This window comes from Ictalurus punctatus, chromosome 19 (assembly GCF_001660625.3).
Source record: "Ictalurus punctatus breed USDA103 chromosome 19, Coco_2.0, whole genome shotgun sequence".
NCBI lineage: Eukaryota > Metazoa > Chordata > Actinopteri > Siluriformes > Ictaluridae > Ictalurus > Ictalurus punctatus.
This window is the reverse complement of record NC_030434.2, coordinates 18,924,422-18,939,032: the sequence shown is the minus strand read 5'-3', so window position 1 is coordinate 18,939,032 and position 14,611 is coordinate 18,924,422. Positions and strand designations below refer to the sequence as shown.

General features: G+C 39.3%; 1 protein-coding gene and 1 long non-coding RNA gene across 2 annotated transcripts; one reads left to right on the top strand and one right to left on the bottom strand.

Annotated features, from left to right (window-relative positions):
• Positions 1 to 263: 263 nt before the first annotated feature.
• Positions 264 to 1,785, bottom strand: LOC108279615 (uncharacterized). The gene is made up of 2 exons (XR_001815556.1): positions 1,572 to 1,785; positions 264 to 583 (listed from the first exon to the last, which is right to left on the bottom strand). It is a non-coding gene; the product is annotated as an uncharacterized LOC108279615 (long non-coding RNA).
• Positions 1,786 to 2,592: 807 nt separating this feature from the next.
• LOC108279572 (sperm-associated antigen 6) lies at positions 2,593 to 10,651 on the top strand. Its single transcript, XM_053688211.1, has 11 exons — positions 2,593 to 2,697; positions 3,188 to 3,283; positions 4,210 to 4,376; positions 5,557 to 5,740; positions 6,775 to 6,980; positions 7,403 to 7,576; positions 7,814 to 7,966; positions 8,544 to 8,735; positions 9,411 to 9,527; positions 9,623 to 9,768; positions 9,866 to 10,651. The coding sequence occupies exons 1-11, from the start codon at positions 2,673 to 2,675 to the stop codon at positions 9,927 to 9,929; spliced, it is 1,524 nt and encodes a 507-aa protein (XP_053544186.1). The 5' UTR covers positions 2,593 to 2,672; the 3' UTR covers positions 9,930 to 10,651.
• The last annotated feature ends 3,960 nt before the right edge of the window (positions 10,652 to 14,611 follow it).

Here is a 14,611-nt window from a genome sequence, read left to right as displayed (position 1 = left end):
AAAAATATATTACTGGCAACCGATTGTTCAGGCACTACAGTTTCAGGACAACTGTCACAAAAAGTGCAATTCAAATCAAGATCACCTTTCAATTTTGCAAAGTAATGTTTCACTGTGTGGCATTACCAAGTGGAGGGAAATGTTTATCCAAATTTAGTAAATCCAACTACGCCACCCTGGGGGAGAACCAGGGAAATATTCCCAAATAAAGGCACACATAAGTTTTACCTATCAGGGCAAGGAACATGATAGTGAGACATGCGCACGAATATAAAAATGACATTTTATTATGACACTTAAGCATCATTAAAACTTAACATACTAATATAAAATCGCTCTCCCATGAAGCACGATAAGGCTTTTAAAACTAAGCACTTCTCCAGGCCCAGGCTTGGCAGGAACAAGACAGGCCAGCAACAGCTCGGGAGGTCATCCAAACCCACCTCAAGTCACAGCAAAATCATCAAACACTACCTATACCATAAGGAAGTTATTGTGCTGGCACACTGAGGATGCTGGGAAGCACAGACCACTGAATAAATGCAGCTAGCCTCCCCTGTCCCACACCAAGACTCACTGGCTCCTGGAGAGAAAGAAAACACCCGTTAAACCAAAATTACACAAACACTAAACCATAAAAAGAAAAACATATTACAGACACAGGTGTGGTGGCTAGAACACCCAGGCCCACTGACACCACCACATAAAATAGAGGCAGTTAACAGCACCTACTCAGAACCAGAATTATAGTAAACAGTAAATAAAATGAAAAGTATAGCACCATAGACAAGAAGGCTTAGCATATGCCCCATCAACAGTAAGGTGGTTATGTGGAGAAACAAACCTGAAAGAACAGGTGTGAGGCTGGAAAACACTAATTTACCACTTACACTACATGTGGTTGCAAAACAAACCAAAAATACATCCAAAACTAAAGTCAACAAAACAGACACTAGCACAACGAAAAATTTTAGGAAAAAGACAACACAAATTGAGAAAAAGTAAATAAAAAATTACACCAGCAATAAAATAAAGCTGATATGCAACACAGCGGAGGCAAGGCACGTAAACAGACAGCCCAAGCGTGCTGCTAAGCAACACAGCAAAAGCAAAGCCCGGAACCGAACCAGCCCATAAACAAAACAATAAATAAAACAATAAAGAGAACAAGAAAGAATAACGATAGAGCAAAACAGTGAAGTAAAACAAAATAGCAGCAGTGTCACATGTAGCGTCTTGGGCTAGGGGTTTGCCTTAGAGAAGATTAAATGCTCAACTCTCCACTCTCACCTTAATACAAACTAAATCTACCAAGTCCCAATGTGAAAAAAGAGAGGTGTACTTAAAATTGGGTTGAATAAACACCAGACGCGAAGTTGTATGATTACTCACAGGTACCGCGGCTCAACATACATATACATATACATATACATATACATATCATTCAGCCACCAGCTAATGTTGATCACTGAACGCGATCTCCACCGCCGACTCACCTCTCTAAACTATAAATAAACAAATTAGCCTTGAGATGTTCACCTCACTACACCGTGAGCAAAGCCTCAACTTACCTGAACGGAAATGGGAACCGGAAATGCCAGGGTGAGAGGAACTCTGAATCACCAAGATATGTTGTCATGACAACAGAACGCTAATTAATAACAGAGAGCGAGAGGATTGTGGGTTTATATTGCACATCATGTTTTTTTCTTACGTATTTCACAGGAATAAAGTTGACTTGACGTTGGACGCTCGGTATTCGCGGAAATGAGGAAATTAAGGGACCGTCTCTAAAGTTACCTACGACATTGTTAAACACGATTCTAACTTCAATAGCATTTGAAGGGAATGACTTACAGTCATATAACCAACTGTAAAGTGTTCATGTAGGTGTCAGCAATGATGCACACCTTTTAGATTTTTGATATTTAATGAAATAAACTATTAAATCATATATAAATATTGCCATGTATTTTATTACTACATGGGCTCATACACAAAATATACTATAATTTAAAGTTCAATAGCATTTGAAGGGAATGATGTACACTCACAAAACCAGCTGTAAAGTGTTCGACTAGATGTCAGGTATGACGCACACCTTTTAGATCTTTGATATTTAACCCTACAATGCATGAACCAAAAAACCCTTCACGAATGCATAAAGGGGGACCCGTACTGGATTGAATGGTTTTCTTCAAAAAATAGATTTCCTATTAATGAAATTATATATATATATATATATATATATATATATATATATATATATATATATATATATATATATATATTATATTATATATATTATATATATATATATAATGTATGTAAATGTATGTAAAGTATTAAAAAATATGTAAAGTAGTGAGTGTACAGCTTGTGTAACAGTGTAAACTTGCTGTCCCCTCAAAATAACACACAGCCATTAATGTCTAAACCGCTGGCAACAAAAGTGAATACACCCCTAAGTAAAAATGACAGCTGGTAAGTCATTCCCTTCAAATGCTATTGAAGTTAGAAACGTGTTTAACAATGTCGTATGTAACTTTAGAGACAGTCCCTTAATTTCCGCATTTCTGTGAATATCGAACGTCCAACGTCAAGCCAAATTTATTCCAGTACTTATTTCAGAGACTCACTCTGGACTGATTTTTCGTTGTGGGATTGAAACTATGAGTCAGCGACACGTTTTACAGGGTGAGAAAGTATTTTCGAGCTGTACATTTAAACACTCTTTGCATTGGGGTTATTTAGCTTTTATAATTCTCAGGTATTTTATCGTTAATTCAGTAATAATTGTAGATTACTGTTGTGCTTTGTTATACGTTGAACTTTGAAACTTTTATTTGAAGTATATATGGATGTAGTAAAACTGAGAAGTGCTTCATTCACACATAAACAAATAAATTATTATTATTATTATTATTATTATTATTATTATTATTATTATTATTATAACTACTACTACTACTACTACTACTACTACAAATGTAGCCTGTCTTTAACAAAACATCCAAACAGATTTAATCTCTATAGCCCCAATTATAGTACCCTACACTCTCAAAAATGAAGGTATGAAACTAGGAAAGTGCACCTGGTGTACCATTAGTTAGTAGTGGTCAGTGCTTAAGGTCCCATTATGTACCATAAAGTCTATTCTAAAATTCTAACATTTGAAATGTTTTAGTTTTTGAGCAGTACCAGAAAGAAAGGATGAAGTTTGTGCAAACAGTTGCAGAACTTTCAGTAAGACCTCAGAATATCGAAACACTTCAAAATGCAGGTAAGTGATCTTGTTGATGTTTTCCATGTTGTGGGGAATTGAATGTGAATAATAATCATCATCATCATCATCATTTTTATTTATATACTGTAGCACCTTTCATACAAATCACAGTTCAAAGTGCTTTACAAAATGACAATTCTATAAAACAGTACAAAAATAGATGTAAAGGAAGAGTTTGATTAAAACATTAGAAAGTTAAAAGATCAATCTTAATAGTTAAAAAGTAAATGAAATGAAACTACATGAAATATGAAAATAGAGAAGGGGAGAGGAAGGGAGTGGTAAGACCTTACAGGCTGGAATTTAAAACAAGATAATGGCCAGACTGGATCGAGCTGACGGCTATGGGAACCACTCTTTACAACCATGATAACCAGAAAAGCATCTCAGAACATACAACGTGTTGAATCTTGAGGCCGATGGGTTCCAACAGCAGAAGACCACATCACCTTCCACTCCTGTCAGGCGTCTGAGGCTACAGTGGGCACAGACTCAGCAAAACAATAGTTGAAGTGCAATAGTATATAGTATATAGTCTCTATTTTTGTTTAAAGCAAACATGTGTTTTATTACCATTGTGGGTTATGTGTTCGTCTGTGTTATCTTATTATAATATTGTAAAAATACAGTATATAATATCTTATTATTCTGTGTAATACAGTATGTAATGTCTATTAACAAAATGAGAGCTCAACATTTGAGTCAAATTCCTTGTATACTCTAGTTTACATGGCCAATAAAGCCTGAATCTGGTTCTGATTCTGATGTGGCACATTTACAAATTTTCCATTTGAAAAAATAATTATTTATTCATTAGAACAGATGTCTTGTGAAAACATTGCTGACTGGACAGTTTCCCTTTCTTACATCCAGTATTCTCTCTCTGTGTGTATGTCTCTCTCTCTCTCTTTCTCTTGCTTCAGGTGTGATGTCCCTCCTGAAGCCTCTTCTCCTGGATGCGGTCCCAACTATCCAGCAGTCAGCTGCTCTGGCTCTTGGAAGACTCGCCAGCTACAGTGATGATCTGGCCGAGGCTGTGGTGAAGGGAGGCATTCTGCCTCATCTCGTCTCCTCGCTGTTTAAGCAGAACGTAAGACTTCAACCCAGCGTTATAGCTCTTATTTTAAAACAATGGATTAACTGGTGCGGAGCTGGGAATATACCTGCTAATACAGTAGACCTCAAAGTTGTCTTGGTACAGTTGTCCTGATTGATCATTATACTACAGGCATGGAGAAATAATCCAGTAGATAGAGTTCTATAAAACATCCTCAGTCCACATGGCAGAAAAAAATGACTGTGATATAAAAATGATATACAAACTGTTATTCATGCCTTTATGATAGAGGTCCATGGGTCAAGAGGGTTCGGTTTTGTTCTCCTCCTCTGGGCAAGATACTAAAATATTGGTGATGCAATTTTTATTTCTTCATATGGATTCTTTTAGCAATTCCAGATTTGTAAATATATGCTAATGTTTGCTGCTACTCTCAGCACAAGGGTTTCTCACTTTGTCCCTTTGAAGGACTCTTTAAAGGTTTTATGTAGGACCCTTCATTCCTATAACCTTTAGAAAGCTAGAACTGTTACGCATGTATAATATATTACAAAAAAAATTAATTTTTTTAATCGAATGAAAACTGAACAAAGAAAAAAAAATGTATACAATTTTCAGGTCACCTTTAAAGTTGCAGTTTGTAATATATAACTGATTCTGGGCCGGCATTCAGAGAAAAAAACAAACAAACAAACAAAACAGTTCCTTAAAGTTTCTTTGGGTGGGTAAGGGTTCTAGCTTTCTAAAAAGTCCTACCTTGAATCCCCTTTGTTAATAGTTTCCCCAGAGAGACAAACTAAAGGACCTATTGCTGGTGCTAGATTCAACATTGATACATACATAACGAACATATAACTAGATCCAACTACTGTTTAAGTTTTTTCTGGTTCAGAAATTAGCCCCGCACATGGCTGGAACTATAACTACCTTTTTTTTTCCCTTAAAAGGGGACTCAATATTCATTGGTCATATGTTTAAAGGGCAGGGGAAGGCTTGTCAGCTTAAATTTACCTTATGGACAGCAGAGATCGCTGAAATTACAAACTGATCCTTTAATTTTACTGACATCATATCAGAGCAACCACACTGTGTTATTATACAAGGGTTTTAAGCAAATGATATTTTGCTTGAATTTTTACACAATTAATACTTAATATTTAATATCTGCATGTGTGTTCTCATGTTGCACTGTAAATGTGAATGTATTCCACAGCGCTTCTATAAGAAGGCAGCAGCGTCTGTTCTCAGTGCCGTGGCGAAGCACTCACCCGAGCTGGCACAAGCAGTGGTAGACTACGGTGCCCTCGATGCTCTTGTCATCTCCCTGGCGGAGTTTGATCCTGTAGTGAAAGAAGCTGCTGCATGGACACTAGGCTACATCGCTCGCCACAACAGCTGTAAGTCTGAAGATTTCAAAGAAACACCTCCTACCTCATGATATAACTAGCTCTGAGGATATCAAGGTCTGGACTTCGGTAGTTTCAGAAGGTTTTGAAGTGGGTTTTCTTTTTTGCATGTATATGTGGGTTTTATGGCAATCAGCAAATCCTTGGGGGAAAAGCTGCTGCTCATCTGTTTTAGTTAAGATCTAGACACTCGGAAAGTTTACATGCACACTTTATTATTTATTACTGTACGTTAGATGTTTTTCCTAGAATATAATATTCATTTTGCATAAGTTCATTCAACTAAAACAGTTCATTTCTACATAATATACAAAATAACCAACATCTCAATTCTGTGATTCAGAATAAATAGATAAAATAGACGATTTATTCAGAGTAAGATCTCTACTCTGTTGTTGTTGTTGAATATGAAGTCAGTTGACAATTTTGGGATTGTAAAATATGCAAGGAAAAATAACAAAAATGCTTCATAAGATTTTAAGGCTGATAAAAAGCATAATAAGTAAATGTACTGTATATTCTTACAAGGATGTCATATTGTGTGATCCTTTAATATGAAGTTAATTCACAGTGTCATTTTTCAAAAATGTTTAGAAAAAAGGCTAAGATGTTGTGAAATTTACTATTTTTGGAGACTTGCCAATTTGGTGGTCTTCTTTTGTTCCCAGATGGAACTGTTACTTCTGTAAAAAATAAAAATAAAAAAGCCCTTTATCCATTTTTATCAATAGCAGTGTGTCACACTGTGTCAGAAACCAGTTTGCGTAAGGATTAAACTGGTAGCCTTAATTTTCCATTACTTATTAACTACTTTAGCCTTTAGTGCAAAACTTTAGAAGCAAACTTCAGACATCAAACATGTTTTGGCTCATTGACAAGAGGGAATTTGAGTAAAAGTCATTCTTGCTCAATGTATTCCTTTGATTTAATGAAGGTCTTCCTTAAAATCTGTAATGAAAGTTGCATTAATCTTGAATCAGAAACGAAATAGCAATGTCCTTTATTCCCTGTTTTCTTTCACACAGCATTGGCTCAGGCAGTGGTGGATGCAGGTGCTGTTCCTCTTCTCGTTCTCTGCATCCAGGAGCCCGGAACTGCCCTGAAGAGGATTTCCGCTTCAACGCTGAGTGACATCTCCAAACACTCGCCAGAGCTTGCACAAATTGTAGTGGACGCCGGAGCCATTGCACACCTGGCCCAAATGACCCTGAACCCAGACACCAACCTGAAGGTCAGAGTAACAGCGTAATCTGTAATGCTTTGATGAGATTTTCCAACCCGGCACAATTTGATTAATTAACATCTTTAAAATGATATTTATATTAGAGAGACTGCTTATTTTGATGTCCACCTGTGCACACACATACTACCTAGACTTATATATAGCTAATAGCCTTAGTATAAGATATATTGTGTATCGTAAATTATACCACAGCGCTGTTGAATGCTCGATTCTGATTGGTCCGAAAGTGTTGCTCATTCTTCTATAAGTGCCAATGTGTTTCAAGTTTTGAGGTTTATCACAATGTGCTTGTTTTGATGTGTTATTGTTTCTGACGTTTCTATCATGGAGACCTTTATTTAACAATTATGGAAGGAGTCTCTAGTGTCAGTGATTTGTAATGGTCAGTAAGTTTTACTACTTCTATGTAGAGGCACGTGTTCTCGGCTCTAGGCCAAATCTCCAAGCACTCTGTGGATCTGGCAGAGATTGTGGTGGAGGCTGAGATCTTCCCTGCTGTACTGGCCTGCCTTAAAGACCCAGATGAAAATGTGAGGAAGAACATCAGCACGCTGATGCGAGAGATCACAAAACACACCCCTGAGGTACCTAATATGGCCACTAAAGCATTTTCAAGCAAAAAACATGGAGAGTGAACAACTGGAAACCACATGTGCATAAATATACACATTGAATTATTCAGTTTTTTTCAATGGCATTCCTACATTTGTCTTCATGAGATGTTTCTTAGCTCAATGGTGTGTGTGTGTGTGTGTGTGTGTGTGTGTGTGTGTGTGTGTGTGTGTGTGTGTGTGTGTGTGTGTGTGTGTGTTTCCCTCAAGTTATCCCAGATGATCGTGAATGCCGGCGGTGTAGCAGCTGTGATAAATTATCTAGGGGACTCCAGAGGGAGCGTGCGATTGCCTGGTATCATGATGCTCGGCTATGTGGCTGCACACTCTGAGAACCTCGCCATGGCTGTCATTGTATCTAAGGTCTGTTACTATAAGCTCTATTTTATATTTCAGATTCTTACACTGGCACATGAGTAGATACAGGGCGGTTTGCTCCATTTGGTATGGAGAAATGCGTATGTGCAGGAGTTGGAGCAACCAGATAAAGTATGGGTTGCTTTTAAAGGTTATTTGAATTACATACCTCTCATTATTGCTGGTATATGGGTCTATCCCTATTCATGGAGATAAGATGGTCGCTGATTATACTTTAATAGAAGTACTTTACCTTTCTGCCCCACTGGTAGATGGTAGTTCCACACTAAATTATTCCATTTATTCATTTGACAGTTGCATTTACAAGTAGGTCAGCATCCAATCCAGTCGCAGACCCAACCAGTTGAAGTTTAAAGGTCTTGCTTAAATGCCATCAGTATCTCTTTGCCAGCAGCAGGATGCAGAATCTTAACCAACGAGTCACTAATTCCAAACTTTTTACTTAATCAGTATTTATATCACTCATTAATTTTGTGACTCATATTATCATATTAATGTATATTAATGTATCTGACGTTTCTCCTCTCTGCTCTTTCCACGGCTCACCTGAACTCTCCACTAGGGCGTACCACAGCTGGCTATCTGTCTGGCAGAGGAGACAGAGGATCACATGAAGGCTGCAGCAGCCTGGGCACTGGGGCAGATTGGCCAACACACACCTGAGCATGCAAGAGCTGTGGCCATGTCTAACGTGCTCCCCAAACTGCTGAGTCTCTACCTGGACACACAGAGCTCTGAGGATCTGCAAGTCAAGGTGCAAAGACTCACCAAAAAAATGGCAAAATAGCTAAATTCTTCAAAGAATGGACTGTGATCTGATACTGATTTTAACACACTCTTGTAGACTTGGGTCCTACGGAAACATAGGGCCCTGGGTAGACATAGCTACATATAGCAACTTAGGGTCCTATGAATTTAGTACATAGGGTCTTTGAATGTAGACACACATGGCCGTAGGGTTCTGGTAACCTGTAAATGTAGAGCCCTTGAAATATAGGCCCTGAGAATAATAGGAGCCCGGAACATAGGTATGTAGTCCGGAGGAATATAGGGCCCTGGGTATATAGTCCCTAGAAATATTGGGCTCTGGGTATATAGTCCCTAGGTATATCGGGCTCTGGGTATATAGTCTCTAGGAATATAGGACCCTGGGTATATAACCCCTAGAAATATAGGGCCCTGGGTACATAGACCCTAGAAATATGGGGCTCCGGGTATATAGTCCCTAGACATATAGGCCCTGGGTATTTAGTCTCTAGGAATATAGGGCCCTGGGTATATAGTCCCTAGAAATACTGGGCTCCGGGTATATAGTCCCTAGAAATATAGGGCTCTGGGTATACAGTCCCCAAACCTAAGACAGCCAAAGATACATTAGAATGCATAGTTTTTGTTTGTAATACCACAAACATAATCTCTCTCAATGCAGGCAAAGAAGGCTTTAAAGAGCATCCTTCAGAAGTGCACTTACCTTCCAGCATTGGAGCCACTTCTCTACGAAGCTCCCAGCAATGTTCTCAAACACGTTATCTGCCAGTTCAGCAAGGTCCACTGCACGTTTTCCACTAAACACATAACGTTTCTTATTGAAGGGTGGCTGTGTGAGGGAATCATTGGTCCTGTTGGTTTTGTGTCCTGCAGGTTCTTCCACATGACAGTAAAACACGGAGGTTGTTTGTAACTACCGGAGGACTGAAGAAGGTGCAGGAAATTAAAGCTGAACCCGGCTCTGATCTGCAGGAGTACATCAACGCCATTAACAAATCCTACCCCGAGGAGATAGTCAGGTTTATAACTGTTCTTAATGAATATTTATTCATGGAAAAATGGACTACTTATGTGTATTATGATGCTTTTTTTCACTAGTTAATCTTTCTTTAACAGGTACTTCTCACCTGGATATTCAGAAGCACTACTAGAAAGGATCGAGAAGTATCAGCCTGTTTAGTACAGGAAGTTCATCTCCATGATTAGCACTTTTTACTGCTTTATGAAATAATCTTATTAAATTCAGGGCACTGTGATATTTGGCATTTGCATTTGCTTATTGACCCTTTGTTGCAGCACTGTATGTAGTATACTGTCAAATGTGATTTGAATTTATTTTCATGTTTTGTTAAAAGCAACAATGCGATGTTTGCCATTTAACCCTTGCATTATGCTTTTATCTAGCTTTTCTGCTGTAGACTACTAACTACACACATCACAGTTATTTTGTTGCTTGCTAAAATTTCACATTTTTATTGATAATCATCAATAAGGAATCCCTTAAAATTGAGAAGTAGATGAATAGTTGTGTAATTCTAAAGCATTAATAAAATCATAATCACGATCTATTCGGTGATTGGACAATGGAGTAAGGCAGAATTGAAGATGGGGCCGAATATTGAATAAATTTAACTGACTTTTAGGCGTTGTTTCGCTTTTTTAATTTGTCAGTTCCGTTGTAAATAATGACTTTAATCATTTTACATGGTTTTATTTTTTCCAAAAGTATTTTTGCAGATTATATTCTGTAAATTAGTCATTTTCAACCATGTGTTATAGATTTATAATGTGCAGTTTTCTGTGACATTCTCTAAATATATTAGTTTTGCTTGTTTTTATTAAAGAGGATTTGACTGAATTAAATGCCACAGTCTGCTGAAGGTTAGTACAGGATTAGAGTCACTCATAAAGCAATATACTGTAATAGTTATTGAAATGTAATAGAAAAGTGTCTAACCTTCATCTACTTTTACCTGCATGTGTCCTTGTCATCTGTAATAATAATTAATTATTATGTTTGTTAATAATAATAATAATAATAATGAGAAGGTGAAGATGCAAACTTCGCACACACAGGGCAGAGGCAAGACTCAAACCCCCAGAGGTGTGAGGCAGATGTGCTAACCACTAAGCCACCGTGCCTCCACCATGACGGCCATTGTTATTATAATAATAATAATAATAATAATAATAATAATAACAAGAAGTAGTAGTAGTAGCTCTGTTACGATACCTGAGGTGAAAGCAAGCACAGGCGAAACAGACGCAGGAAGGCGAGGGTCAGGCTGAAGGCGTAGACGTAATTCAGGCGGTAGTCATACGATCAGGCGAACAGACAATACTGGGCTTGGGCAGGGAATCGTAGTCTTAATGCAGGCAGTAGTCAGACAATCAGGCGAACAGACAATACTGGGTTTGGGCAGGGAATCGTAGTCGAAACGTGAAGCGGGAAATCCGTAAACCAGGTAAACCAAAACTAAAGACAACGGCTTAGTGAACTGCAGCGACGGGACTGCTGAGCATTTACTTCACAAGTAACCAATGTTCTAGGCATGCTCTAGATACTGTGTGGTTGTAATTGTGTGCAGGTGTCCATGATCAGAACTCCAGAGAATGTGAACGCTTGCGTGCATGGGAAGTGTAGGCCTTGTCGGCCATGTTTGTAGTTTGCACTGCACTCTGGGAACTGTAGTCGCACCGACATGACAAGTACTGATGTTGGTATTTATTATTGTATAATATTTGTGTAATAATAATAAGAAGAAGAAGAAAAATTAGTAGTAGTAGTAGTAGTAGTAGTAGTAGTAGTAGTAGTAGTAGTTGTAGTAGTGATGTTGGTATTTATTGTATAATATTAGTGTAATCACAACGATCAAGCAAAACAATGAGGTAAAACAAAACAATAAATAAAACCATAAAGCAAAACAAATCAGGTGAAGCAAAACAGCAGCGGCGTCACATGTAGCGTCTTCGGCTGGGGATTTGCCTTAGAGAAGATTTAGATGCTCAACTCTCCACTCTCACCTTAATACAAAGATCGGAGTGTCAAACTAAATCTACCAAGTCCCAATGTGAAAAAGGGAGAGGTGTACTTACCATTGGGTTGAACAAACATCAGATACGAAGTTGTATGATTACTCACAGGTACTGCGGCTCAACGTACATATACATATCATTCAGCCACCAACTAATGTTGCGATCACTGAACGCGATCTCCGCCGCCAACTTGCCACAATATACGCCACCAGCGCCGTTCGGGTGCATCACAAATGTTCTAAGTTCTAAGTTCTTACTAAATTCTTACTAAGCTCTTCTTACAGCACTTAAAAACGAGTGGACAATGCCAGACAAAGATGAACAGGAAGAAGGTGGATCAGGAGCAACAGAGAAGAAAGAAGAGAGACCTCCATAAGAACAACTCTGGTACAATGCAGCAAGTGAAACCCTCCTTTTGTAACAACAGAGAAACCTATTGGCAAGGGCAATACATTGCCTGGAAGCGCTACAACCGAGAGGCATACAGATGTCCAGAGATGATCCAGAAGCTGAATGAGGATCTGGAATTAACCAAGGTAACAGTGACCAGGTATGTCAGGTACTTTCATTTTAGATTGATGTCTCTGATCGAGGCTCTCAGATCGTTCCTTGAAGTGCTTTGGCCAGAGGATAAACCTGACATCCAGCATCTACTCATAATTCACTTCTGTCATTGGTACCTTCAGTGTACTGTCCAGCCGCTCGATTTACAAGCTGATTTGTACTACATGAGCTGGGCTATAATCATACTGAATGCTGATCTTAATGGCAATCACAAAGGTAGGGAAAGGACTTGTGAAGAATTTATAGCGGACCTGAAAAGAGTGAATTGCTTCTAACAGTATTTTCTGAAACAATGGATGCACATTTATAAATCAATTAGAAGAAGGCCGCTAAAAATGTCCAGAGTAATAGCTAGATGTCAGGCTGCAGGCAAAAAGGAAATATCGAAACCAGAAAATTCTGGCTGTAACTCAGCATTTTCGACTGAAAACAACCCTACCACCACTATCTACAAAAAAGGATATCTCATCCGCAAAAGAGTTATGGACAAGAATGGGAGACAAACCAAAGAGGCCAGAGAGCATGGAAACCATTTACTGAAATTCTAAAAGGCAGGGTCCTGCATCTACAAGAAGACAAATCTAAATTTTGCAAGGCAATCAACAAGAATGCCATTAGAATGCATCATGCCTTGGCATACCCTATATATTACAAAAAGAGGCCTCATGTGCTGTGCCTCAGGACTGCAGACTCCAGACTCTTCTACTTCCAGGTCGAGAGTGAAGTAGAGCAGGCATCATGGGTTGCGATCATTAACCGCATCACCGCCCATTACTCGGCTCCTCCCCTCACTTCAGCTTCAAACTACATCAAAGCATATTGCCCTCATGTCCTACCTTCATACCCCACCACTCTGACTCTAGAGCAGCAGCTCAAGTCCCACAAGGACCAGTTAAAGGGGGTTTCAGAACCTATTTCAGAACCTTACTATCAAACATTGTCTCTTAGGGAAGATACTTTAGAGGATATAGAGTGCTACAAAACATGAGAGCGCGTTACAGGAGCTTGCTTCTGTTGTCTCCAATTTTCCAAAAAATTAAACACAGGTAAGTTATATCATCAAGTACTTACATCAGTTTCAGGATGAAGAAAACACAGTGAGCTGTGAGTAGGAAAAAGAAAAGGTCCAATTTATTGCTCACTACACGAGATCCACACAGTGGGATGTCCCAAAATGATCTGAAAATCCCCCCAGTTACGGGGTTCCCTTTTATGCAGTTGAAACACCCCTGGTTTGCCCAAATACCATCTGATGTCTGGGTGAAATCCTGTCTGAGTTTTTAGATTCTTTCCAATCCATTAATTTTTGCCTCAGACGTATCGAAAACTGTTGAGTTGGCATTTGGGGTACTTTCGGCCTCATTCCGTTCTCCTTTTGTTTTTATAAAAAACACGTGCTTTTTATGGCATTTCTGAGCCGACTTTGAGTGAGGACATTTATTACTTGTGTGCTTTTTCTCCTTTATCATGGGTAAGTATGCATTTTCTGCATTGTCATTAGCATATGTACAGTATGATTTAGTAATTGTTATTCTGTGTGTGTGAGTTCATGCTCTTGGGTGCGTGTTTTGTGTCCCGGGCGCGAGCTGTCTCTCGCTGCCACTGAAAGCGAGGCAGCCCAGCAGAGGGGCGGAGCAACACCCCCACCGGGGTTGAAAGTCGGAGCACCGCCCCCGGCGGCACTGGAAGTGGAAGCAAGGCGCCGCCCCCGGCGGCTCTGGAACAGAAGCGCTGGGCGCCGCCCCCGGCGGCACTGGAATTCAGCGCGCCGCCAACGGCGGCTCTGGAACGTAGGACTCCAGCTCTGGAATGCAGGGCGCCACCCCTGGCGGCTCTGGAACTGAAACGCTGGGCGCCACCCCCGACGGCACTGGAGCGCTGGGCGGCATCCCCAGCGAGACTGGAGGGCTGGGAGGCGTCCCCAGCGGGAATAGTCCTCTCACAGAAATAACATTAACAAAATAAAAACAAAAACTAAATTACATAAAATGCACCTGTAGACACCCAGAGTCACATTCTGTCTGAGTGTCTATTAGTGCTGTGCCGGGTTGGGAGGGTTACTTTAAAACTGTAAAAAAAATTTGTTCTCTCGCAAAACTTTTGCGTTCCCCTGAGAAACTTTTGCGTTCCCTCGCAAAACCTGTTATGAGTTCGGTCAAACACTTCCTGTTTATTTTCCCTCTGGTATTGTTTCAGACATCTCCATAGGTTCACAATGGAGCTGTTCATAGTTTTATTTTGATCTTGGACTCAAATATAAAG

What these genes read in the sequence shown, in the direction of transcription:
- LOC108279572 (XM_053688211.1), top strand. Translation starts at nt 2,673, where the DNA reads ATGAGTCAGCGACACGTTTTACAGG. An exon ending in CCTCGCTGTTTAAGCAGAAC is followed by an intron (nt 4,377 to 5,556) that starts GTAAGACTTCAA and finishes TGTATTCCACAG; the next exon opens with CGCTTCTATAAGAAGGCAGC. An exon ending in TGGCTGTCATTGTATCTAAG is followed by an intron (nt 7,967 to 8,543) that starts GTCTGTTACTAT and finishes ACTCTCCACTAG; the next exon opens with GGCGTACCACAGCTGGCTAT.